Source organism: Neovison vison, chromosome 2 (assembly GCF_020171115.1).
Source record: "Neovison vison isolate M4711 chromosome 2, ASM_NN_V1, whole genome shotgun sequence".
Classification (NCBI taxonomy): domain Eukaryota; kingdom Metazoa; phylum Chordata; class Mammalia; order Carnivora; family Mustelidae; genus Neogale; species Neogale vison.
The window spans coordinates 19530977-19558036 of NC_058092.1; the positions used below are offsets into that span (position 1 = coordinate 19530977).

Here is a 27060-nt window from a genome sequence, read left to right on the forward strand (position 1 = left end):
AGAAACAGCTGGAGTCTCAAAGTCAACTGCTGTTTCAGGAGGTAGCCCTGGCAACATCCCATGTGCCCTCATGGCCCTAGTCCACATAGCACACTAGAGGCATCAAGTTCTAGATCAAGAACAGCTCGATCAAGCATCAAGAACAGCCTGATCACCATCAAAAACAGCTTCATCTCCATCAGGGGCAACTTTACTTGTAGCCTCATCAAGCATTGAGAACAGTTTGCTCACCATCTGGCAATTTCCTCGGGCAAGAGGTCACACCCTCCCCACCTCCTCGCCTGCCCACACTTTGCCAGTGTCTTCTCCCCAGCCCTGTCCCACACGACCTCAAGACTGTGATGGGCTCATTCAGGAGACGAGGAAGCAGGCTCAGAGAGGCTAAGCCCCCTAGCCCAGTTAGTCAGGTCAAGGGCTGAGACCACAGGTTTCCTGTCTCCTACGTGCTGGAGGAGCTGGTGGCTTGGCAGAGGTGAAAGGAAGGTTCCGTGGGAAGCAGAAGAGGGACCACTTTTGAACCTGCCTGTTGTCAAGGCAGGAAGGTCCTGTCCCCATAGGACCTTGTGGCAGAAGTTGTGGTCATGGGGGACAGAGAACGGAGATCTGTCATATCAGAGTAGGGGAACTAGGTCTCTACATAACGTGAGCTTCGAAAGCCCCTGAGCTTGCCCTCACTTCTCTTGCAGATACAAACTCATGTCCTGGGAAGCAATACTACAACCACTATGACCACCAGGAAACCCAAGAGTGCGACCCCAGCACTCAGCAGCCTGGGCGGTGGCGGTGTCCTTCTCTTCCTAGCCAACACCCTCATCCAGCTCTTCTATCTCAGCTGAGGTGACATGCCTCAGCCCTAGCCCCAGGCCCCCTGAGAGAGCGGCCACCATCACTAGCAAGAGAAGCTCCCCCCGCCACCATCGCCACCACGTCCCCGGGAGGGGTTGATGCCAGAGATGACCAGGCTGTAGGAACTGAGAGGCAGTGCCTTGGAGGCAGTGACCCTCACAGGGAGGTACTCATACATAGGGGCAAGCGCCACCCAGCTGGGGGTCAATAAAGATGTCCGATATTTGGCCTAGGGTCTTGTGTGTGGTCACTGGACATCGCTGGGCTCCGAGAGCCTGGCTTGCAGCAGCACCAAGGATCTGCCCTCACCCCGTCAGCAGGAGCGATGGCACTGGAGAGCTCCTACCCTGGTGTTCCAGCTCCCAAATTCCAGGGCGGAGGCCTCTCCCCTCAGGCTCACCTGGCAGGGACATGGCCCCGAATCTGCCACCCTTTTTAGTCGCATTTGCTTCCCCCATCTCTGGGTGGATGGGAATGACGGTCCCAGAGGATCACTCCCATCCTGCCCCTGGCCATCCCAAGCAGCAGAGGCTCAGAGAGTCCCTTACCCTAATCCCTGGGTGGGTTCAGAACGCCAGATTCAGAGAAGCACCCGCCCGCAGTCTCTTGGGGTCTCAGCCCCCAGCCTCGCCCCTTGGGAGACAGCCCTCCTGTCCTCACTGGACACTGGACACTGGTCCACCAGGGGTGCTGAGAAGGATGAAGAGAAGGCCGTCCACTGATTCCCCACCGAACCCAGGCTGGGAAGGCAGGAAGGACACACAGCTGCTCTAACCACTTCTATGCTCCTGGATCTGCAGTGCTGGTCCTGGGAGCTGCGAGGAGGGAAGGGAGCCCCAGAGAAGCCCCAAGGGCCTTGACCTTCTCTGTCTCTTTCTAAAGGACCTTGGCCAAGGGGCTGAGAAGTGCCTGCTAGATTGGGGGATGGAGGGAGCTGCTCCTCTTCGATGTCCTGCCTTCTCTAGGCTGGGTTAAGAACCCAGACCCCTTGTCCTGGCTTCTTCGACTGAGAGGTCAGAAAAAGTGTGGGCCTTGAGACTAGAGTTGGGGGAAATTAAGAGGAACGCTGGTAGGCAAGGTCCCTGGGGGTGGGTCTCCCATTCAGCTCTCCTGCCTGATCCGCTGCGACCCCATCACACCAAGCTTCCAAGTTTTCATGTCTTGACTTACCTGCATCCCAGAACACTCTTCCTCTGCCACCCCCTACCCTAGCTGTTCCCTGCCCTTCCTCCACATCCCAGCCGATTATCCCTTCTTCCCAGCTCCCTGCCCTGTGCTCTTAAATGGTTCCCGTCCCTCCCCTGTGTACCCCTCTACTTCCCTTCTTATCCTGTTGCTGAGTGTATCACCCTCCCTGTTGCAACCCTCCAGCAGCCTGTGAGATCTCTGAGGTCAGGTAAACACTCTCACAGTTCGTCTGGGCCCAGGGCTCCCTCTGGTGGCCCAGGGAGGCCTTACACCTGAGCCATGGAACCAGGGCTGGGAGGAAAGAAGTAGGGCACACACGTGGGAAAGGAGGCAGGTGAACAAATCCTCACCCCAGCCCCAAATATCAAGGTGCACAAAGATGAAGATACCTGGGAGCATATTAGAAAAAAGCTTATGTTACAACAACAACAACAACAAAATCTACAAAAAATATTTCATCCCATGGAAAGCCTCCAGGGCTGGGGAACGGGAGGCGGTCAGAGCACATGGACGGTCCAGATCTGGGACGCCCGGTCCTCGGCCAGCTCCCACAGCACCGCGTGGTCCCGGTCGTAGCCCCGGCCACCTGGCAGAAGGAGGGAGATATGGGGAGATGCTTCTTTGGACCCCAGTGGCCACAGCTCCCCTCAGGTGCCTTCTCCCACATACTGGCCCCCTTACCCTTCACATCTAGGATCCGCCCTTCAAACATCTGGCTGCAGATGTGGCCCGATTCGCTGATGCTCCACGTCTGGCGGGGGAGGCGGCTCTCAGCCCACAGCACCGCCTTGGAGCCCGTGCTGGGAGGCCCGATCACCTGCAGACTCATGGTTGGGGCCACCTGAGGCCCCAGGAGGTCATCAGTGACTCCGCCAAACCCGACACCCTTAGCACACACCCGGCTTTGAATCCTGGCTCTCACGGACTGTGACCCTGGGTCAATCTCTTAATCCTTCTGAGCACTGGGTTCCCTGGGGATGGGAATCTCTGCACGCTGGCTGCTGCAAGCATTCAATGTGAAAAACCGTGAAAGGTCTGGAAAAATGGCTCCTCCAGGAAGCCTCTCATGACTGACTCCCAAAACAAAAGACTTGGCATAAGACAAGCTTTCACCTACTATTGCCTGTGTGACTTTCGGCCTGTTACTTAACTTCTCTGTGCTCTAGTTTCCTCATCTATAAAATGGAGAGTATGGCAAGACCTGCCTCATAGTGCCCTCTGAGGATCGTACAAGGCATTCGTGTGAAGGGCTTACCACAGCACCTGCCACAGGTTCTCTCTCGTTTCAAATAAAAGGCGTAACTCCTTCAGTGGCCTACAAAAACCCATACCCCTATAACCTTTTTGATCTCCTCTCTTGCTACTTCTCTCCTTCCCTCCCTCCCTCCCTCCCTCCACTCCAGCCCATGATGTGAGCTGGCTGGTCCTGTTGCAAGGCGGGTTCCCACCTCAGGGCCTTGCTGCTGCTGTTTCCTCTGCCAGGAGAGTACTTCCTGCAGACACCAACATGGCAGCCTCCCTCACATGCTGCCTTCTTAGAAAGGCCCTCTCTTGTCAGAACTACAGCCACTTCCCATCCCCCTTTCATTAATTTTTCCCCTAGTGCACCTCTTGCCCCCCAACATATGGAGATGTTTTACTCATTTAAATGGTTTCGGTCTCTCCCCACTATGATGTCAGTTCTGGAAGGCAGGAGTCATTTCTATTCCGGGCCCCGAGCCATAGTAGGTGCTCAGGAAATGTTTGCGGAGTGAATCTATCCTTATTAATAGGATCCAAGTTCTGTCCCAGGATATCAGAGCTGGGAGTTCCCTTAGAAGTGTCTGGTTCTACACTCTTGTTTTGCAGATGGGGAACTGAGGCTCAGAGAAGAGCCCAAATGGCCCAGGGGAGCAGAGCCTGCCGTCTCCCCCTCCCGAGGGTCCTGGCAGGTCCTGTGTGTGTCTCTCTCTGTCTTTCTGGCCCGATGGCAGGTCCCCACTGGCTGGGACTTCCCCACACAAGGAGCCTTCGAGGGCCTGGGGCTCTGAGGTCCCCTTCCCAGCCCCTCAGCTGGTACCTGGTTCTTCAGTAGCCCATCCTCGTAGTACCAGACGCAGCTGCCTCCCGCTTGGAGCTCCGAGACCACCACACGGCCCGCCTTCATGTCCTCTACGTGGTCTGGCACTGCCAGGAATCCCCTTAGGGCGGCATTCCAGAGACGAAAATAAACCCGGCGCTGGTGGGGGGGGGGGCAGAGGAGCTGAGAGTGAGAGGCCCCCCAGCAAGGCTGCTCCCAGCTGGGCCCCTGACACCCTCAGCTGGGGAGCTGCAAGGATCCCTAGCCCTCTAGTCCCTCCTCCCTGCCAGAACCCCTCCTTGGCCCTGCTTCTAAGTCCCTTCTTCTCTCACACACGGGTATCAGAGGGGCAGCCGTGGTGCACACCCGTGACCACAGACACCTGCGGCCACGTGCACGGGGACATGTTGGCAGAGACGCCCCAGGTCCCCGTGGTTGGGCAGAGGTTTGCAGCAGCCACAAACACACGGACACACACAGCCATGCACACACAGCCCACCACCCCCCAGGCGACTCCACGCCCAATGTTTGCTAACAGGACAGACGCAGGGAGGCACACGGACATGCACACACACACTGGGCTGAAGAACCATGGTGGGGCGGACACCTGCTTGTCACGCATCAGACCAGGCTCTGCCACAGATCAGCCAGGGGTCCTGAATTGTGGTGATGGCACTAACAGAAGAACCTCACCTACCAGGTGCTGAATGCTTACCCACACGAGTACCCTTCTAAGGGCTTTGCAAACATTATTTATTTTCAGTCCTTAAGACAACTCCATCACATGTGTTATCCCCATTTTATTTCTTTCCTAAGATTTTCTGTTTGTTTGTAAGCAATCTCTGCACCTGAGATTTTTAGTCCTAAGTGGATAAACGTATTGCTAAAAATTTAACGGTAATGCATTTATTATAATGCCAATGAAAGAAAAATCCTACACACACACACATCACACCCATGATTTTATGGATATCACTCCTTAGAAGGAGGATAAAGTGAAAACAAAATTGAGTCAGTTTAGAAAAAAATACTGAGTAGATAATGTTTGAAGAGGCACAACGATGTGGCAAAATTGTGACAGAAGTACCCCAGTTCTGAGTTTGGGCAACATGGGAAGTGCACAGCCCGACAGAGCGGCACGGGCACGTGTGAGCCGACGTGCTACCCACCTGCCTGATGGGGTAGAGGGAGCCCACCCTCTGCGTCCCGCTGTACGTCAGCCAGTTGGTGATCTCGCAGCTGCCCACCAACCACTGGCGGCCCCGGAAGTCACTGTGCTCACACAGCACCCAGCTGGGCCCCACAGGTGCCAGAGATGCAGAGGGGAAGACAGACAGACAGACAGGGGAGGAGGCACAGATGTCAGAACATTCTCCACCTCCTTTTCTCTCACACTGAGACTTCTCTGCCTGGTATTAGGGTCTCAAGTGTGGGGAGAGGGTACCGGGAAGTAGATTTGGGATTTGCAGGACAAAGGAGGGTCCTAGAGGATCCAGGCTGGGGGGTCCAAGGCCCTCCTCCCACTAACCCACTCCCTCCCTCCTGGCTGTGGGGTGGGGAGTGGAAGGGAAGAGGGATGGGACAAGAGGCCAGGAACCAAGCCCTCACTCCCCGGCAGCCCCCACCCTTGGGCCCCCCTCAACACACTCACATGCCCCCCCTGATCCGCACGGACAGCACGTGGTTGTTGAAGCCCTCGGCTTGTAGGCTGCGCACCTCCCTGTCCAGCTCAATCTCCTTCCCCTCGAAGCACTCCAGTCCATACAGGAAAATGGAGGGCTCTGAAAAGTACTGGGGCCGGGGGGTGGGGGCATGGAGAAGGGCTGAGGCCGAGAGAGCCCTGGCCCCTGCCTTGGCCCCCAATTCCAGATACTCCAATTCCCAGATCCGCATTTCAGGCCCTCTTCCCTCCTGAGCTCCGCCCCACAGGGCCCTGGACTCCTGGACACTGGCAGCGGGGTATCCCGCAGACTCTCAGATGCAGCAGGTGCCAGACTGGAACCCCACCGCCCCCTCAAATCTCATCCCAGTCCCAGTGAATGGCACTTCTAAGAACAGTGATGACAGCAGTAATTACAGCGGTTCTCACGTGTTTAGGGCTTAACCACTGGCTAGATTCTGCACTACGTGCTTTCCCTCATTTCTTTACAACTTTTCGACATTTCTCTAAGGTAGGTGCTAGTATTATCACCCCTGCTTAACAGAAGGGAAACTGAGCAGGGTGCCTGGGTGGCCCAGTGGGTTAAAGCCTCTGCCTTCGGCTCAGGTCATGATCCCAGGGTGCTGGGATCGAGGCCTGCATCGGGCTCTCTGCTCAGCGGGGAGCCTGCTTCCCTTCCTCTCTCTCTGCCTACTTGTGATCTCTGTCAAAAAAATAAATTAAAAATCTTTTAAAAAAAAAGAAGGGAAACTGAGTCTGGAGAAGATTAAACCCCTTGCTCAAGTTCCTAGAGCTGGGCTTCAGAACCACATCTGTCTGCCTTCAGAACCCGATGTATATTTGCGAAGCTTGGACTCAGCAGCTGGGCTGCCTCTGGGAGAACTCGGCTCTGCCTGTTATCACCTCTGTGGCCTGGAGCAAGTCGCATGACCTCCCTGTGCCTCAGATGCACATCTGGAGAAGGGAGATAATGGCAGTAACCAACCTCACGGGGTTAAATGCCTTAGTGCCGGGGAAGCCTGTTAAATGCTGCCTGGAGCCCGTCTGTGCTCCGCAGTCAGCTTCCGCGGTGCTGCCACGGCCAGCCCACCCTGTCCTGCAGACTCCGGTTCCTTACTATGGATGGGCCACATCCCTCCATCTCCTCCCTGGTCCAGGACATCATCATTTGTTCCTGCCTACAGGAGCAGCAGCCCTACTGCCTCATCCCCACCAGCCCACCCTCCCCACACAGCAGAGCTGGCTCTCCGTCGGCCTCCCTGCACAGAACTCCCAGTCCGCGCTCCGGGCCCTGCCCCCAGCCCACCCGAGTGCTGCTCCCTCCTGTCCCCACACCACCTCTAGATCTGGACACACCACTCTGCAATGTCATCTTTATGTCAGTATGGCCGTGGGTTCCAGGAAGGCAGGGTTGGGTCTGATTCATTTCAGCGTCCCCAGGACCTGTCACGGTGGGCCCTCCATAAATCTCTAGTGAGGGGAACTGCCTTTGAAGCCAGGGGCGCAGAGGGACCTGGGCAGTTCTGACGAAGACTGGCTCCAAGCTCCGGCAGCCTCGCCCACAGTGAGAAGAGACTTGGGACCCAGCAGCACCCGCTGCCTCAGGGGATGCCTTGACCCAGACAAGGTGACTCACCAGGGGTACCTTCTGGAGAGAGCCCAGGACCGTGGAGGCTAAGCAGCCCATGGCCGTGAGAGTAGGGAACTCGCCCTCGGAGAGAATGTGCTGGTCACCCTCGAAGTTCTTCTCATCAAACAGGATCCAGCTGGGGAAGGGGAAAAACGGGGGGATGTGAGTAGGTATCTGAGATTGGCCCATCCTGTACTTGGCCTGCCAGACCCTCTGACATGCAGCAGAGTGGAGGCAGACTTGATTGTGACCCCCACGCCCCCAAGCCCATGAGAGGCCAAGGGTGGACAGGCGCTGCAGCAAGAGACTGAAGTCAAGACTTCAGAAATAATGGAGCACCTGGGTGGCTCAGGGGGTTAAACCCTTGGCTTCGGCTCAGGTCACGATCTCAGTGTCCTGGGATCAAGCCCCACATCGGGCTCTCTGCTCAGAGGGGAGGCTGCGTCTCCCTTTCTCTCTGCCTGCTGCTCTGCCTACTAGTGATCTCTGTCTGTCAAATAAATAAGTAAATAATCTAAAAAAAAAAAAAACTTCAGAAATGACTGGATAAAATCGTACAGACCCCAGGGAGGAAAATCAGGCAACACGAAGCAAAGCTCTATGTACAGTCACTCAGCAACCCCATTTCTTGCAATCTTGAAACCTTTAAAAACCTGAGATGGCACCTGCACAAAATTCTTCGTGCAGCGCTGTTGGCCGTGGCCATGGGGAGGCCCATCAAGAGGGGACAGTTAAACTAAGAATATAAATTAGCAGCTTTCTCTACCCACAGGTCCTGTCCCCATGCCTTAATAAACTGCCATTCTGCACACCGAAAAAGCCCACCAAAAAATAAAACAAAAGCCCACTAAGAATGTAGAGTATAATAACATAGCAGTGAAAATGAATGAGGAAGAGCTCTTAAAGGGATAAAAAGAGATCTTCACACTGTTAAGGGAAAACAAACAAGGGCAGAACAGTGTCTGTAGCATGCTTCCCTTTTGAAAAACTGTGACAGAACCCGCATAGCATAAAATTCGTTCTTTCAAGTGTACGATTCCGTGGTCTCTAGTATATTTGCCAGGCTGGAGTGTACATCTTTTTGTGTAAGAAAATAGGGGGAGGGGCACCTGGGTGGCTCAGTGGGTTGAGCCTCTGCCTTCGGCTCAGGTCATGGTCTCAGGGTCCTGCGATCAAGCCCCGCTTCAGACTCTCTGCTCAGTGGGGAGCCTGCTTCCCCCTCTCCCTCTGTCTGCCTCTCTGCCTACCTGTGATCTCTCTCTGTCAAATAAATAAATAAAATCTTTAAAAAAGGAAAAAAAGGAAAGGAAGACACAGGAGACACAGGAGCACTCTCTCCACCACACGGGAATATAGGAACAAATCAGCTCTTTGCTAGCTAGGAAGTGAGCCCTCCCCAAAGAGCTGAGAATGGGCCTGCACCTTGACCTCCGACTTCCCAGTCTCCAGAACTGTGAGAAAATAAATTCTCGTTATTTAAGCCTTCCAGAGTATGATATTTTGTTGTAGCAGCCCAAGCTAAGACAGGGACACTTTAATTTTTTTATTTAATTAAAAAACAATTAAGTAAAAATGTAAAGTATTCCAAAAATTTAAATAAATTAAGTTAAATTAAGGAACCTGAGTGTATACCAATATGGTTGGTGGCATAACCACACACACGAGAAGTATTATTTCAAATGTCTTAACAACGATATTTTGAAGTGGGATGTTGGTGAATGTCCTGAGGACAAAAAGAACCACAAAGAAACCTCAAACAGCATTCAATGCTTTTCACAGTTAGTAGTAATATTAGTATTATAGTTTTGAAACATTCGGGTTCCATATAAATACCACTGGAATTGGAATCCCTTGGTAGATAACTGATTTCAAGTTTAAGGCAGAAATGTACAAAATTATCCTGGAGCATCTTATTGTACCAGAAAAACAAGGAAGTTATAAAAAAAGCTGTTGGAGTCATATCAAAAGCAGACAATTTGGGGGCGCCTGGGTGGCTCAGTGGATTAAGCCGCTGCCTTCGGCTCGGGTCATGATCCCAGGGTCCTGGGATCGAGCCCCGCATCGGGCTCTCTGCTCTGTGGGAAGCCTGCTTCCTCCTCTCTCTCTGCCTGCCTCTCGCCAACTTCTGATCTCTGTCTGTCAAATAAATAAATAAAATAAAATCTTTAAAAAAAAAAAAGCAGACAATTTGAAGGGGCTCCCAACTGCCAAAGACAGAATGATTAGGGCACACAAGAGAATTAGTTACTCCAGGGGATGGAGGCATTTCAATTACATTTAAATCCATGAGTTCATAACAATACTTTTAAAAAAAATTTCTTTAGTCAGCTCTGGAGGTTGCTAGGGCACCAATCCAGAAATTATTCTGAAAATTGGTAAAAAGAAATTGATCCTTGGCAAAGGATCAAACTGCCTTTTTTGTATAAACTATTTTGGGTAAACAAATAGTTGAAAAGGGAACGCTCTTTATAGATGTATTCCAGCTAACACATGTAGAAGGAATACGAAAAATCTTAAAATCATCATTTTGTGACCTCTAAAGAAACAGTGAGTCTAGGCAATTATCATCAGTGGATAATAAAACCATTAGATGAGAGAGAAATGGCAAATCTTATTTTTTTTACATGGCAAACCTTACAATGTAGAGTTTTTTTTTAAGATTTTATTTTTTTTTAAATATTTTATTTATTTATTTGACAGAGAGGGAGAGATCACAAGTAGGCAGAGAGGCAGGCAGAGAGAAAAGGGAAAGCAGGCTTCCCGCTGAGACCATAACCTGAGCCCAAGGCAGCAGCTTAACCCACTGAGCCACCCAGGTACCCGCAATGTAGAGATCTTGTTATCATTAAAAGTGGGACAACCAGGCATGTGCCTGACATATGCAGTAAGAAGTACAAGGTACCACCTATATAGTCTTCTTGTCAATGGAACAAAACACCCTTACCCTCATCAAGCATCCAGGCCTACCAGTTTGTAGGAAATACAGGACACAAAGGGGAAAAAGGCACCAGAAGGAAGCAATAAGCCAAATTCAGAAGAAGGGAAACTTACAGGGCAAATTATTGGTTTTCTTTTCTTTTCTTTCTTTCCTTTTTTTTTTTTTTTTTTTTAAAGAGAAGGAGGGATGCGGAAGGAGAAGAGAGAGAATCTCAGGTAGGCTCCATCCCCAGCAGGAACCAGATACTGGGCTCGTGGAGCTCTCTCTCTCTCAACACCCTGAGATCATGACATGAACCAAAACCAAGAATCTGTGGCTTAACCAACCGAGTCACCCAGGCACCCCCTATTGGGTTTCTTTAAACAAATAAATGGTATAAAACAAAAAGAAAGGAGCAGAACCGCTATAAATTAAAGATCAAATTGACCAAAAGCAGTGTGTGGACCTTGTTTGGATCCTGAGAAAAACAAACACATTTCACAAAGGCATTTTTTTAAGACAGTGGGAGAAATCTGAACATGGACTGGACATTAGGTAATATTAACAAACTACTGTTAATTTTATTAGATGTGATAATAAATTGTGGCTGTGTGGGTTGGGGAGGGTCCTTTTATTTAAGAAAATATTTTATTTATTTATTTATTTATTTATTTACATAGATCACAAGTAGGCAGGGAGGGTGGAGGGAAGGAAACAGTCTCCCTGCTGAGCAGAGAGCCTGATGTGGGGCTCAATCCCAGGACCCTGGGATCATGACCTGAGCTGAAGACAGAGGCTTTAACCCTCTGAGCCACCCAGGTGTCCCAAGAAAGGTTCTTTTTTTTTTTTTTTTTTTTAAAGATTTTATTTATTTATTTATTTATTTGACAGATCAGAAGTAGGCAGAGAGGCAGGCAGAGAGAGAGAATGGGGGAAGCAGGCTCCCTGCTGAGCAGAGAGCCTGATGTGGGTCTTGATCCCAGGACCCTGGGATCATGACCCAAGCTGAAGGCAGAGGCTTTAACCCACTGAGCCACCCAGGCGCCCCGGGAAGGTCCTTTCTTATTAGAGATATATATTTAAGTATTTGCCTGTGCAATTTTATGTTGGGTCGGGGGATTTTAAAATGTTCCACTAAAAAAAAAAGGCAGAGAGATAGATGAAACAAGATTGGGGTTCTTTATGCTATACTATCTACAAGTTTTATGTTTTCCATTAAAACTTTATTTTGCTTTGGGGCACCTGGGTGGCTCAGTGGGTTAAGCCTCTGCCTTTGGCTCAGGTCATGATCTCAGGGTCCTGGGATTGAGCCCCGCATCAGGCTCTCCGCTCAGCGGGTCAGCGGGGAGCCTGCTTCCCCCCTCTCTCTGGTGACTCTCTCTCTCTCTCTCTCTCTCTGTCAAATAAATAAATAAAATCTTAAAAAAAAAAAAAACTTTACTTTGCTTTAAGATTGAATGATTCGGGACAGAAGAGCTAATCTCGAGGAGGAAAAATTATTTCACAGAAAGACCCTCGTGCAGCCTGGATTTCCAAGCTCAGTTAAGTGCTCTGGGCAAGTGGGCCCCACTTCTACCCTCTCCCCATGTCCTCACCTGCCCCCGTGGACTCGGCAGGACTGCGCCTGGAAGGAGGCGGGCAGGGAGGCCTGGTCATCCTCGAAGGAGATATGGTCGCCCAGGAAGTCGGGGCCGGAGAAAAGCTGAATCTGCAGGCAGAGACACGAAGAGAGGAGAATGGAGGGCGATGGAGTGGGACAGAGAGAATGGGAAGAGGAGACAGGCCCCCCCCACCAGCTCCTTACCTTTGAGACAAAGTGCAGATTGTGCTCGCTGACCTAAAAGAGGGCCCAAAGTTTCGAGACTTAGGTAGGGTACTAGCCTCTAGCCTCAGTTTCCCGACCCTTTTCCAGGGCCCCGCCCCGCGCTCCAAGCCCGCCCCTTTCAGCCCCGCCCCCCAGCAGTGGGCTCCTCCCAAGACCCAGGGCCCCGCCCCCAGGGCCCCGCCCAGCGCGGCTGGCTCGCACCTGCAGGACCGGCTGCAACGAGGCGAGGGCGCTGTTGCCGGCGCCCCAGTCATCGCAGTTGCGGTACACGCCCTTCTCCAGCACGTACTGCTCCCCGGAGAAGCCCACCTTCTCATAGGCCACCCACCTGCAGGGAGGGCGGGGCGCGGGTCAGCGGGGCGGGGTCGGCCCCTCCGCGGGAACCGATCCTGGCCCGCCGCGCTCCCAGAGCCCGGGTCACTCACACGCCGCTGAGCACGTGGATGGCCTGCGTGTGGGGGCCGTGTCGCGCCAGCTCCACGTCCGGCAATGCCTCTCTCACCTCCACTCCATGCCCCTCGAAGTCCATGGCCTCAAACAGCACCACGGCCGGGTCCCCAAAGTCCTGGGCCCCAGGGATAGTCAAGATCTCTCCTGCCCACCCACGGAAACCCCCGGGAGTGCCCAGACCCCGGGGACGCAGCCCACCAAGGGATTTTGGAGTGAGGCGATCAGTATGGCTTGGGAAAAAACAGCAGAAAGGCAAGAGGCCTTTCCTCAGGGAAGTGTTCCTCAGGGAACACTTCCAGGCGCTCTGGAGAACTGGGAGAGACGGCACAAACTCTTCTTTCAACAGACTGTACTGGGGGCGAGGGTGAGGGGCTGTGGCCACAGGCAGAGAGATGGCCCAATTGTTCTTGCTTACCGTCCGGATGACCCGCAGGGAGGTCAGCACCTTGTCATAGCCTCCCCAGTGTGACCAATCAGCATATTCCCCCTCCTCCAGCAGGTACTGGTGGCCCCGGAAGCCTGCCTTCTGGTAGCCCACCCAGCTGGAGGAAGGCGGAGGGACAAACAGACTTGGTCATGGAAGGCCCATGGCTGTGTAAGACAGCTGCCCCCCTCCCCTACGCAGACGGGGCCATTCCCCAGCCCCCACTGTAGAGGCCAGAGGGGAGGATGAAGTAGGAGGAAAGGTTCTGAGTCCTCACCAGCCCCCAAGAACCCGCAGGGACCCCACAGAGGCCAGGTGGGGGCTCTGGCTGTCCTCTGGCTGCTGAAGGTTGTAGATGTCTCTGCTCACTTCCCAGCTCCGGCCCTGAAAGCCTGTGGCTTCGTAAACCACGACCTGGGGAAAAGCGGGTGGTGTGAGGGTGCTGGGGAGCCATGTGGACTGAAACACACCCAGCCAGCCAGGGAGGCCCTGCCTTAGTTAGCCCAGAGCTAAGTCGTCCCACTCTGAGCTCCATTCTCTTAGGTAACTCCTGTTTCTTTTCTCTGACCTCTGATCTGCTTCTTACATCAAAAGCCAGTTTCCAGCGAGCCCATAAGATTCCACCTTCCCAAACCCAGCTTCCGTTCCCCCCCGCACTCTCCTCCCCTGTCTTCCGGTCCAGGCTGTGATAGCCACCCGCAAATCCCACACACCCCACCCAAAGGCCCTCTTTGACCCTGCAGCCCAGACTCTTACCTTGGGCTCCCCTGGCTTCTCCACATTTGGGCAGCCCTGCAGAGGAGACAGAGCTGAGACACCAAACCAGAGGTAGAGGAAGAAGAGGGAGGACGGGTAACCCAGGATTTACTTGGTCCTGAGATCCCTAAAAATGGCCAACCCCCTGTCTTCCCTCTGCCCCAGCTGTTGGGCTAATTCCCCCTATCGCAGGAGACCCCCAGGCCCTGCCTCTTCCCCACAACCTGCAGGGCAAGGTAACTTGTGACCACTTGCTCCTTACCAGTCTCATGGGCTTCAAGGAGCCCACCGTAGGGTCCAAGGCACCCCAGGCCTCTGAGGTGGGGTACTCTCCAGGCTCCAGGATGCAGGGAGTGTCTTCAAAGTAGGGCTTGGGGTAGAACAGCCACCTGGGGGGAGAGATAGAGAGAGAGCTGTACCCCAGAGACCCAGGGACACAGATTGGTGATGGGGGAAATGTTGAGAGGGAGGAAGAAGCCCCCATCAAGACGATGCGGAAGGACAATTCAGACCTCCATAATCTCTTGCAGTAGCCACTCCATTCACCCCCTTCCTCTGGCCTGGCGCTAATTTCACACAGCTGGAGAGTTCTTTCCCGCACACATACCTGCTGAGGGACCCCCAGTAGTTCCCTATTAGCCCCACTATATAGTCCAGCTGCACAGAGGCCCTTCGCTATGTCTCCCTTCCTGACTCCTCACATCTCCTCACCTTCTGCTTTCTTGGGCCAGACTGAACTTTCAAGGCTTAGTTCTCTTACCTCTGGGCCTTTGCAGGTGCTATTCCTTCTGCTAGATATACTCTTCCCCATACAATTAACAAATATTTAGGGGAATCTATCCCATGCCAGCCCCTGCTTCAGGCATCAGGGAGACAGTGGTGAACAAAACAAGGGCAATCCCTCCTGCCCTGCTCTCCTTACGCTGAGATTCTCCTGTGGCCCACTCATCCCAGCTGAGATGTCTCTTCCTCCAGGAAGGCTTCTCTGACTTCAGGCTGGTTTGGTGCTTTTCTGTGCTCCCCCATCCCAGGATTCTGATCACCACCGCCTTCTTACTTGCCTGTCCCCTCCAGTAGAGTAAGTACTGCCCGAGGGAAGGAGTGTGTCCTATCAGCTCTGTGTCCCCAGCACCCTGCACAATGAATGTTAAAGGAAGGGATTCCAGAATTGCCCAGACTCACAGTCCTGCAGAGACAGTGGCGGATGCCACCTGCAGGGGCCTATCCAGGCCCTGGGAGTCCTCCAAGGCATCCATTAGCTTCACTTGCTCCCCCTGGAGGCCCTCCTCAGAGTACAAGATGATCTCTGGGGTAACGTAGTCCTGCAAGACAGAGGTGGAAAAGGGTATGTAAACAGCCCCCCTCAGAGATGACCCCCCCCCGCCCCTAACAGCTTTCCCCAAGCTTGTCCAGCCAGGGTCCCAGGGTGCTTCTGGAAGACCTCCGTGGCCATCTCCACAGAAGCCAGGAGGGTGACTGGGGTGTTCTTTGCAAGGTTGGCCAGACAAGCCTGAGACCAAAGCCCTCTCTTTGGTGCTGGACCTTTGGTACCTGTGACCAAAGTTCCCAGTGGGAGCCTGCCAACTGCCATGCCATTCGCCTTGCCTCTGGGTAGCCTGAAAATCCAACCCAGAGAGAAGGAAAATGGACAGCTGTCACCTGAGGTCTAACTTCGGCTCTTCCTTTGTAAACCATTCCTGCTCTAGTCCACACTGGCTTCTACCTGCATCTCATCCCAGGCAGCAGCGGATGATCTCCGCATTCTGGGTGTTTCTTTCCCGCTAAGACCATTTCATTCCCTCTCTCCCTCAGCAAACGCTTATGAAGCATCTGCTGAGGGCAAGGCACCATGGAAAGGGCATGACTTACTCCATCTCAGCCGGCCCTCCCAGCGGGCGCTCTTACTTCACTCACAGGCTAGGAAAGTGAGGATTTGTGCAGTTGGGCGGCCTGCCTGCGGGCACACAGCCCGAACATAGCAGAGCACAGAACAGACCCACGGAGTGTGTGTTCACTGTTGCAACCAACCCCTCCCACGTGCCTGGCACATACGAGGAGCCCAGTCCAGGCTGAATGAATGAAATGAAACCAGGTCCGCCCGACTTCAAAGCTCTCGTTTTTTTCTCTTCTACCTCGTTACCTCCTACATGAAGATGCATTTATTGTGAGAAGCTCACAATAAATCGTCCACAAACATTTGTGTGTTTCTGGAGAGGCTTTCAAAACCATCTCCTCCTTTGCATAGCTGGGCCACTGCCCTGGTTAAGACTCGTCCGCTCTCGCCCTCTTACTGGGAGGATTGCAACAGCTCTGTCTTGGAGGTGCTCATGCTTTAATTAAAAAAAAAAAAAAAAAAAAAAAAAGGTATGATAGGCCCTGCTTTTAGGGTTGGGCTTTCTCTTCTGTGTCTCCCTACTGGCCAAGACAGTTTTGTCAAGCTTAATTTCGGTAGTCTGTACATTTATGTTACAAAAACTGTTTTTTGTTTTTTCCCCCACTTTACAGATATGGAACTATAATATTGACTGGGCCTGTACAAACCACGCATTTCTCCCTCCAAATTCAGAGGTGCCCCTCACCTGGAAATCACAGCCCTGCCTGGTCTTCCTGAGTCCCAGATTTCTCCTCCCCCCAGCCAGAGGGATGTTTATGAATCCCTAATCTGATTATATGGCTTTCCTGCCTCAGGTCCCACCCTCATACCCTAGCTTGACCATGAGTCTGACAGGGCAGAGAGCAGGTCTCCCCCGCCCACCCGCTGCCTGGCACGGTGCCTGGTACACAGCAGACATTAACCAGCATCTGTGAGCAAATGCACAAACATCCGTGGCACCCTGGCTCTGACCTTGGGCCTGAGATCCCAGGCCCAGGGCAGAGGGGCTGGCACGTGCAGCCACTCCCAACCGTTTCTGTTGCTCTCACGAGACCCTTCAAGCCAGCTCCAATTTCCCCAGGCTGTTTTCCCAAGCTGGGGCTTGGCCTCTGTCTGCCTCCTGCCTCCCCAAAGCAGGTGGAGCACCCCAGAACTCCTTTCTTCCCCAGGTGGAGCTCTGAGATCAGGACTCTACAGGCGAGTCCATAGTGAGCTCCCTTCAGGCCCTCAACCACGTGAGCTCTCCCGGACATTCCAACTCCAGGCACCTGAGGCTGTCCCTGTCCTCAAGGGCTGGGACCTGGGGAAGACGGGGCAGCATCTGGTGTCCACTCCCAGCCACTCACCCGGACAACTCGCCTCAGGGAACCGATGCCTTGAGTGCTCCACACAGACTCCGGAGCTCCTAAATCCACCATTCCTTCAGCCACGACCAGCTTCCGGCCCTGGAACTCGGGCTCTTCGTAGAGCACCCAGCTGTGGGCACAGAGACCCAGGGTCACCGGCAGGGAGAGGGTGTAGCCACAAAGCAGGGTGGCTGAAGGGGTTTCAGCCAGGTTGGCCTAGGCACATCTCACCATCCTGGAATCCCCCAGGTCCACAAGCAGCCCCCTGCCTCGCCCTGGCAGTCCGCACTCACCAGCCTCGAACTACCCTTACGGAGGCCACGTGGGCCCACCCGGAAGTGTCGGCGATGTCTTCCCAGACCTCCCTGCGGCTGCCTTGGCAGCCAGGCTCTGAGAAGAGGATCATCTGGAGAGGACACAGAGGGAATCCTCAGGCCCCATCCCCAGATCCTGGCCTCCTGCTGCCCCCCACAGCCCTCCCCCCACCCACCCCACATGGCGTTCCCCCCTTACCTTTCCAGGCCTGATGTTCAACTTGCCCTGGGTCTTTAATGCTGGGCTCTGGCATGGAGGGAGGTGATAAAAAGTCTTATGGTGTGGCCTCCTTACTGCCTCCCCATAATCTGTCATTCCAAGGATCCCACATGTTCCCTACTGGCCTCCACTCCACTGGCCCACAGAGGATGTCACCAACCTCCAGGGAGCTCATCAACCCATCCCAGGGGTGTGGGTGCCTATCACTCCTTTCCCCCAGCTTCCAAGAGATCAGAACCACCAAGCCCTTTGAGCTCCACAGTGCAAGCCTTCTGCTGTGTGAATAGGGAAACTGAGACCCAGAAGGATGTTGCTTGTATAAGATCACACTAAACCAGACATCAGACTCAAGGCTCTGGCTTCTCGAGACTCTCTTCCCAGTGTCCCGGTCCTGATACCATTCAAACCCTGCCCCAGGTGAGTCCAGCTGTCCCCCGCCCCCACCACCTTGCTCATCCAAGGCCTCACTCACCCAACCCTCCGGAGGCCAGGCATAAGCAGGCTTCTCCAACGGTGACCTTTCGCTGCAGAGCAGGGGCAGCTGTCCTGGCACTTTCCTGAGTCCCGGTGTCCCGTGGGGCGGCAGGGCAGATAGTTTTGTACCCAGTGGTTCTGAGGCGGGGCCCTCCTGGGGGGCAGCCACCAGCCCACCGAAGAGAAGGCTGCCTCCGAGACGGGAAGTGGGCCTGCTCCCTGCTTGCCAGTCTGGCCCCAGCGCTGAGGGGGCGCCCTTGGCATCTGCCACATGTTTCTTCATCATCTCCAGAGGAGAACGAGAGACCTGGGGGGGCCTCATAGGGCGAGAATCCCAGGAGGGGCTGGGCCCAGCTTTCTCCTGCCTGCGCTGGAGCTTCTCGTCATCGCTCAGGTAGGGATTCTCTGGTTCTTCCTCCTCATCTTCCTCCTCTTCCTCCTCCTCCTCTTTCCCTTCTAGTGTGGGCGCCTCCTGGGGACTGGGTCCCAGCACCCATGGTCCAGGCTGGTCCTCCTCGATGGCGGGCAGCGTAGCGTACATGGCCAGGTAGGAGGAGCGGGGGGCTCGTGGCAGCCGATGAGTGCGGAGGATCTCAGGGGGCTCCATGCTCCGCAGCGTATCCAGGAAAATCTCTAGGTCGGCAGCCAGGGCCACCTCCTCCAGGGATGTCTCTGGGACCATCTCGCCCTCAGTAGAGTCCGGGACAAGCCGGGACTCCGGGCTGGCCTCTGCTCCCATCAGCGCTAGGGCAGGAGGGGCTCCAGGGCTGGGGGACACCTCGCCCCCTGAGGAGGGGGCAGGGAGAACAACAGCATCCTGGACAATCACCTTCTGGGTGGAAAATGGGGTAGCAGAAGCACTGGGATCCTGGACAACCTCTTTCTGGGTAGGAGATGAGGTGGGACTCACTTCGGAGCCCTCAACAACCTCATCCTTTTGGGGGGATGGGATAGAAGAAGCAGTCAGGCCTCGAACAGCCTCGTCCTTGCTGAGAGAAGAAGCAAGACTGTCTTTAGTACCGTGGACAGCCTCTTTTTGGGTGCGAGGGCTGCCTTCTGGGGCCTGGACAACCTGGGTGGGCTTGGGGGGTGAGGCAGCAGGAACACCAGGACCCTGAACAACCTCTTTCTGGGCGAGGGATGGGTCAGCATGGACCCCAGGGCCCTGCGCTACCTCTTCCTGGGTAAGGGAGAAGTTAGGGACATTTTTAGAGTCTTCAACAAGCTTATTCGGTGGGGAGGAGGGAGCAGAAAGCCCTCCTGAGCTGGGGACAGCCTTCCTTCTTGTAGAGGATGGAGCAAGAGGCTGTCCAGGGACTGTAACAGCCACCTCGCTCTTCACCTTGGGCAGGATGGGGACAGCAGAGGGATCCGTGAGCCCTTCCCTTTTCACAGAGTGTAGTGCCTGGGGTCCCCTGGACTTGACAGTGAGCTGGGTCCTGGGGTGAGTGGGCACCACAGGCTGCTCCGAGGGGCAGACTGGGTCCAGGGAGGGGGTGGGAGTCTGGCGTCTAGGAGAGGAAGGTGACAGTGCCTGGCCCTGGGAAATCTGGAGAGGGGGCTGGGGGAGACTGGAGGCTCCCTGATCCCTTGGGACCTCGTGGGCTCTGGCATCAGGGGCTCTGCTCTGGTCTTGGTCTGGGCAAGCTGCAGGGACATCCTGGTTCCAAGGTGGGTGGACATCTTCTGGGATGCCCACAGGGACCAGAGCAGCTTTGTCCTTTGGCTCTGCTGTCCCTGTCTCAGGCAGCTGCCCTAAGCCCGCGTCCCCTGCACTGCCCAGACCCGGACTCCTTGGCACAATAGCCGTGGGCCTGGGAAGCCGGCTGGCGGCGGGGCTACGCTCAGCAGGGACAAGGCTACTTAGCAGCTCCCGGGCTTGGCTGAGGCTGGGTGAGCCCTCGGCCTCGGGACTCACCACCACTGTCCGCACAGTGCGAACAACTTTGCGGCCCCTCGGCGGGGCCTCGCCCGACAGCACCGGCCCCACGGTCACAGAGCTGTTCACCCGTCGCTCCGTGTGCCCTCCCACCACCACAGTGGTCTGCACGGTGCGTGTCACCCGACGTTCTTCGAGGCTCCGGGGGCTCCCACTGATGAGACTTACACCTGGGTGGGGGCTTGGCTCACGGGGCCCAGGCAAGGGCACCAAAATCTCATTCCTGGCCATGGTTCCCAGGTGTGTTGGCTCAGTCCTGGGCTCAGGGGGGCTGCCATCACCCTGGTCTATAGCCTCCTTCAGCCTTCCCACTCGCCTTTTCTCCTTGGGGAGTAGTGTGTACTTCTTGGAAAAGATGGGCCCGTGGCTCTGACAGCTCTTGGAGCCGGCTCCATCCCGGGGTCCCTGGTAATTTATAGTCGTTTCTTCCCGTGTCACAAAGCCATTGACTTCCTCTCGACAGTGGCTGTGCTCAAACACCTCCTCCCGGGGGGCTTCTGTCTGCGCCCCCGACACCAGGGACACCTTATGAAAACGGTGTCTCATTTCTTCGTGGGCAGGGGGTGGCCGCCGCCATGTCAGTGTGGTGCTTACCACGGGAGTCTCAGCCTGAGCCAGGGGCCCACCAGCCTCCTCCATGTTGGGCCCCGGCGACCTGTCTTGAGGTGTCCTTGGCTCACTGTGCTCCAGCTCCCTGCAGATGGTGCCGGGAAGAAGAGAGACAGGGTCAGGGCGTGATGAGGTTGGCTCTCAGCAGTACAGAGTAATGACCCCTGCCAAGCTCAGGCTTGGTCACCCCAGGCAACCCATTGGACTTTTTGGACCTTTGTTTCTTCATCTGTAAAATGGGCGTGATACTCCCAGCTTTCCCACCATCTCCCCACTTTCAGATGATCCCCAATGCCAGGGTCCTTCAAGGGGTGAAGCTGAGGCCTGAGCCTGGAAGGAGAGAAAAGGGAGAGAGCAAAAAAGCATATGGGTGGGGTTGTGACTCTACCCAAGGAGCCCTGGATCTAGTCCTCTGGAAACCAAAACCTAGAAAACCAGGCAACTGTTCTGACCCTGTTCCTGGCCATGATAAAGGGAGGAAAGGAAAGATGGGCTACTGCCTCTGGCAAAGCTAAGTTTCCCCTGACCCTGTCATTTACTAACTGGATGACCTTGGGCCACAGCCACTTCTCCCCTTCAGGCTTCATGGGCCAGGCACCTTGCTAACTGCTTAATAGTCATTGTCCTTCTGAATCTTCAGAAGAATCCCATGTGTTTGATACCTCAAAGAATCAATTATAAACAAACATTCCCATTTTGCAGATGAGGACAAAGAAGGCTCAGAGAGATTAAGAAACTTATCCAGAATCACACAGTGGCAGAGGCAAGACTTGAACCACAACCCTAAGCACTTGACCACCATACTAAACTCCCTAATGTAAGTATCTGGTGAACCAAGCTCTGTGGTTTAGAGATTTACTTTTAAAGGGGGCCACAGTAGTCCTGGAGGGACCACCCAGCCCCCACTCCCACTTCCAGGCTGTGCTGACCAGGACAATCCTATTCTCAGATCCCAAGGACCCAAGAGGCAGCCCCCAGCCATTTTAAGGGAAGCTACGACCAGAAATGCACCCCTACCCCCAACTTCCCTCCCCCATCTCTATCTTCTTCTCACCTGAGAAGCCAGTGGAACCCAGAACTTTGATCTTGCTCTGTGGCCCTAGCAATGACTCAGGTTTTATGAGGAACAGAGATGAAAGGGGCTGAGGCCCAGGGAAGCCTGACTTGACTCCAGGAACCTTGGGAGCTATGATAGGGTCTGAGTGGCATATTGGGGAAGGGAGGGAGCTGACATGAATCCCAGACCTTTCCCCAGACCAGAATTCCTGAGAGCAGGGCACAGCCAGACACCTGAGGCCCTAGATCAGGGCCCTTTGCCTGAGGCCATGACCCTCTCCCATCCTCACTAAGGAGCCCCTTTTCTTCTAACAGAACCATGGCCTTCTTGTTGGGATTCCCACCTTCTCATTGAGCCCCCCACTGAGTTTCCTCTTTACTTCTGCAATAATAACTAGGATTTCCCTGAGATTCTATGCCCCTGAGGCTATTAAGTAGCCGAGCCTGGGTTCTAAGTCATCGATTGATTGATTGACTCATTCATTCATTCATTCATTCAGGGCTAATTGTGTTAGGTGATGTGCTGGGCCCTGGGTGAACCAAAGGCGGTGTTCTAGGAGTCTGCGGTCCAAAGAACCGGACGTAAAAACAAGAACCACATCGGTTTTGGCAAAGCAACAAGAGAGCAGCTTCAAAGGAAGCCATTGGTCATCAGATCAGATACTGTAAATGACCTCCCAGCAATCAAAATTCCACGCCTTTCTCAAGCCAGCCCAGCCCCTGAACAACAGCCGGGACAGTCACTCATTCCATAAACATGTGGTCATTGGCTTCTGCTTGCACACTTCTGGGGATACAGAGGTCACCATCTGACAGCATCTGATAGGACATCTGTCCTATCCCTGGACAGTCATGACTGTTAGAGTGTTCTTCCAACTGTGCTGGAATCTGCCTGCCCATAGCTCCCCCCTTTCATCCTTGCTCTGAAGACACAACACACTCCCATGGCCCAGGATGCCTCCGAGGCTAGCAGAAGCCCTCAGCCCCAGAGCCCTCTCTTCTTCAGGGCCCCAGACCAGAAATGGATCTGTTGGCAGGCTGACTGTGACCTCCAAAAAAGGTGTGTGGGGCCGGGAAAGGGAGAGGCTGAGGAGGGGGCGGGGGGAGTGTGGGAAAGAGCCTGGTCTAACCGAACAAGTCCTGGGTTCTCCCCGCTTACCTGTGAGTCACCCCCAAACTAGGCCAAACCAGTCCACAGGCCCACAAACGCATGCTGCGTCACACAGACACATACTGACACCCAGACAGACACCAGCACAGACCCACCGGGTCACACGGGCACAAAACCAGACCTACACACTTACACAGACAGACACGGTCAGACACACAGCGTTACACACACTCAGAGACACAGTGGACACACGCATCAGACACACACACACAGAGAAACACACAGACACAGTGACATGTGCCCATGTTCACAATACACACGGTCAACTCACAGCCCTCCTCCCTGCTCGGGAAATCTGCCTACACTCAACACAGCCACACATGAATGCATATATGTCTTACACAGCCCCGCATGCAGCCCCGACTGTGTCCCACCTCCCTGCCCCAACATCTGCCAGTCCTGATCCAGGGAATGCTTCCCCCAGAAAGGGGTCACAGAGGTCCGGTATCCCCAGAGGTCGACTTCCTGCTTCTCTAAGTGATCCCCTAGCCTCCAACCAGAGTCTGTCATTAGCTACCTGGTCCCAAAATAGCCAGGGAGTGGCAGGGAAGAGCCCCAGCCCCCTCAGCTAAACCTGCTGCTTCTTCCTTCTCCTCTCTAAGGCTTGCCTCCTCCGCGTACCTTCCCTCTCTCCGAAGTCCTTCTCTCCCAGCTGGGGCACCTGAGCAGGGCTCTGGGCCACCCAGGGTCCCACCTCTCCCCCTCCCTTACCACAGGACAAGCTACCCTGACTCCTGCTCAGGGGCCTGGGCACTTCTGATGCTGCCAAACCCACTTCCATGGGGTCACTGAAAACCCTGTACAGCAACCAGTCAACCCTGCATGGACGGCATAAGGCCAGCAAGTCCTCTGGGAGAGGCAGGTGGAAGCAGTGGTTAAAGCACAGGCACCCAGGTTCAAGTTCCGACCCCCTCACTTTCTACTTGACTTTGAGCAAGTGATGTGATTTCCCTAAGCCTTAGTTTCCCTATTGCGGTGAAGGCAGTCAATAAGATTAGTCCTGCTTCATGGGGCTTTCTGAGGATTTAAAAGAATTATGCTTACGGGGCATCTGGGTGGTATAGTCTGTTAAGTGTCTGACTCTTGGTTTTGACTCAGGTCATGATCTCAGGGTCATGGGCTCAAGCTCTGTGCCCAGTAGGGAGTCTACTTGAGAGTCTCTCTCTCCTTCACCCTCTCCCCCTCCCTCCTATGCTAGAATGCTCTTTCTCTAAAATAAATCAATCTTTTAAAACAGTAAAATTTTAAAAATAAGAATTAAGCTTAGAAAACAAGCTATGGGGCATCTGGATGGCTTGGTCATTCAGTGTCTGCCTTTGGCTCACATAGTGACCCCGGGGTCCTGGGATCAAGTCCCGTTTTGCATGGGGGGGGGTCCCTAGTCAGCAGGGAGTTTGCTTCTCCTTCTCCCTCTGCTTGCCACTCCCCCTGCTTGTGCCCGTCTCTCTGCCAAATAAATAAATAAAATCTTTAAAAAAAAACAAAACAACAAAAAAAAAACAAGCCATAAATAACAGTCACCACCATCATCATTAGGAACTTTTCAGAGCCCTATTTGAGCCCCAGTGCCCCTTCCTGGTGACCTTAGAGACATCACCCCTCCTCAGTGAGTTTCAGGAGACCCATCCTTCCCCTTTGGGCCTATGAGGCAGATCCAGGGGAGTCATTTCAATGCAAATAAACACCAAGGATTGGGAACCTCGTGCCTGTTCCCGAGGTCGCCACCCCAGAGCCAGGTGGGGTCATTATCGCTGCGACTGTGGCATTAATGATAAGCATTCCTGCTATTTGGGCAGCCCAGCTCCCTGGAGTTCAAAGCACGTCCTGTGACCACCTCCTCCTTCCTCACCTCCAGCTACCAAATCTACTCAACAACTCAAGGCCCAGAGAGGTTAAGCTGCTGGTCCCAGGACACCCAGCACTTTGGCTGGGCACCTATTCCTAGACTGAGTCTGTGGTGGGTATCACTGAGGAGAAGGTCACTCTCCCCAACCCCTCCATGACAAGCTCTGCCTCTCCTCGGGCAGACAGGGAAGAGCAGCAACAGTTCCCCCGATGTAGCCTGTGGGTGAGGGGAGGGAGAGGAGGGCAGAGCTGAGTGGGCAGAAGATGGCAGAGTTAGCTCGTGCTTGGGGAGCCAAATGAATGGGCCTTGGTTTGGAAAAGCCCAGACACCAGGCAGAGACCCAAAAGTGGGCAGCCAGGCCAGTTTCCCCTCCCATCATCGCCCCATGTGGGGCCTGATGTCTACTCACCGTCTGTGTGGGGAGCCGGGCGTCCAGCGGGCCTGGTGCTCCTGCTGCTGGGCTGTGAACTCCTGATGCGGTGGGGCTCTCAGCCGGGGCTCCTGGGGCTGGTCTGTCAGGCACCCCGTGATGGGGCGGGGCCCCTGGGGAGGCTCCTGCCAGCCCCTGGATTCCTCAGGGCCGCAGGGGTGGAGAGCTGGTTGGGCAGGTTTAGGCTCTCCACCCTCCTCCCCAGGTGCCCGCCTGTGGCCCTGGAGGGTGATAGCGATGTGGTAGCGGGTCCTCCTGGCAGAGGGACACTTGTGTAGGGTCTGGGCTGGATCGGGCAGGACTGGCCCCGGTGTGACAGGCTCGCCCTTTGCCCCCTCTCCTGTGGGGAAGGGTGCTGGGCGGGGCAGCAGGTTTCCCAGGTTGCCGGGTGGCTCAGGCCTCACAGGAACCCCTGGGGTAGGGTATGGCGGTTGCAGACAAGTGCAGCCTGGGGTCCCTTGCTCCACACATCCGGGAGCTGGTGCCGGGCATGAGGGGCTCTCCAGTCCCACAGAGGCGTAGTTGGCCAGGTCAGAGGCACTGCCCACGGCTGGCCTCTGCAGGCGCCCCAGGGGTTGATGGGGCTCCCCTGAGCTGTGTCGTCTCCTCCAAAGCCAGGAACCACGGCTCCCTGTCCGAAGGTCCCATTCTGAGCAGCTGTGGGATTGGGCCTAGGGAAAGCAGGGGCAGGCGACTGGTGACAGCACTTCTCCTTCCCCTCCCAGCACCCCTCAACACCCTGGACGGTCGTCCTCGGCACGAGAACTGGACAAAAGGGCAGAGCTCTGGGAAGCCGCTCAGTATTTCACTCACGCCCTCCCATTCTGCCTATGAGGGATGTGAGGCCCAGAGAGGAACCTGATTTGACCAAAGTCACTCAGTGACAGCCCTACTCTTAGTCCAACTGCCCCCTTCCCAAGCATCCACAGGCCTCTGGCCCTTTAGCAGCAGCTTCTTTGGGGATCAGAGGCTGCGTGGATGTGCACGATATGAGTGTCTAGAGCTTCAGCCCCCTGCAAACTTTCAGAGAGCTTATAGATGCCTCCCCTATCCCTGGGACCCTCACAGCCTGAGATTGCCAAGCACACCCGGGAGGAGGCACCTGGGCATAGAGATGTACCTGGGCCATGAGGGAGTCGGGGAAGAGGGTTCCCCCGAAAGTGAGTAACTTCCATCTACTCTCTTCCCTTGGGACCCAGCCTGGCCGTGGGAGGGAGGGCAGAGGGCCAGCGATCCCGGGCCCATATGGACGCTGCTCCCCAAACCACGAATTCTCAGGAGCAGGCTTGTGTACTTGGCAACAGAGGAGCCAAGTCTGGGGCCAAAAGTCTTCTCTGCAGGGGCCCTTGATCCCAAATACCTCAATTTACTCATTTGAGAAATAGGTACAGCCTCTTGCTCCCCAGGGGCTAAATACCTCAAGAGACAGGAGGGCACCATGACTTAATGTGGGGGCCTGGAGCCAGGCAATCCAGGCTCAAATCACAGATCAGCTACTTCCTAGCCACAATCTCAGTGTCCCTGTGTGTAAAATGGGTATGATAATAACAGTACCTGCTTCCTGGGAGTGCTGTGAAGACTGAATGAGATAAGCCATGCAGAGTAACCAGCACCTAATGAGTACTCAATTAAATGTGAGTGATTACGAATGGTATTCTTGACCACAGACACACGGCTGCTGAGCCACCTCGAGGAGGCCTTCTGCTCCTCCAAAGAGAGGGCACCCTGTCACTGCTCGAGCCATGCCTCAGGTCCACTGAAAACGGGGAACTGTGCCCAGAAGGTTAAACCACCAGCTCAGCTTTGCCCCTGGGGTTGCAAGTCAGGAATTGGGGAAAAGAGGCCAGAGAGGAGACAAGGGAGTGTAGAAAGAGGGCTCCTGGGTAAAGGTACTGGCCCTCCCGGCTTCCCAAAGGGCCTGAGCATTAGGAAGCTCAGGCTTCCAGAACATCTAGACCCTTGCTGGATGTTCTACATCTATGAATTTCTTTCTCACAACTCTGAGCGGCATTATTGTCCCCACTTTG

The 27060-nt window shown here is 54.6% G+C and overlaps 1 protein-coding gene across 1 annotated transcript; it reads right to left on the bottom strand.

Moving 5' to 3' along the window:
* Positions 1-2414: 2414 nt before the first annotated feature.
* CRYBG2 (crystallin beta-gamma domain containing 2) lies at positions 2415-25232 on the bottom strand. Its single transcript, XM_044237501.1, has 20 exons — positions 25013-25232; positions 17981-20615; positions 17488-17535; positions 17268-17380; positions 16975-17104; positions 14938-15077; positions 14018-14144; positions 13756-13791; positions 13277-13413; positions 12991-13117; positions 12551-12690; positions 12327-12453; positions 12105-12137; positions 11896-12008; positions 7390-7519; positions 5745-5884; positions 5263-5386; positions 4094-4252; positions 2716-2875; positions 2415-2620 (listed from the first exon to the last, which is right to left on the bottom strand). The coding sequence occupies exons 2-20, from the start codon at positions 20558-20560 to the stop codon at positions 2532-2534; spliced, it is 4653 nt and encodes a 1550-aa protein (XP_044093436.1). The 5' UTR covers positions 20561-20615; positions 25013-25232; the 3' UTR covers positions 2415-2531.
* Between the last annotated feature and the right edge of the window lie 1828 nt (positions 25233-27060).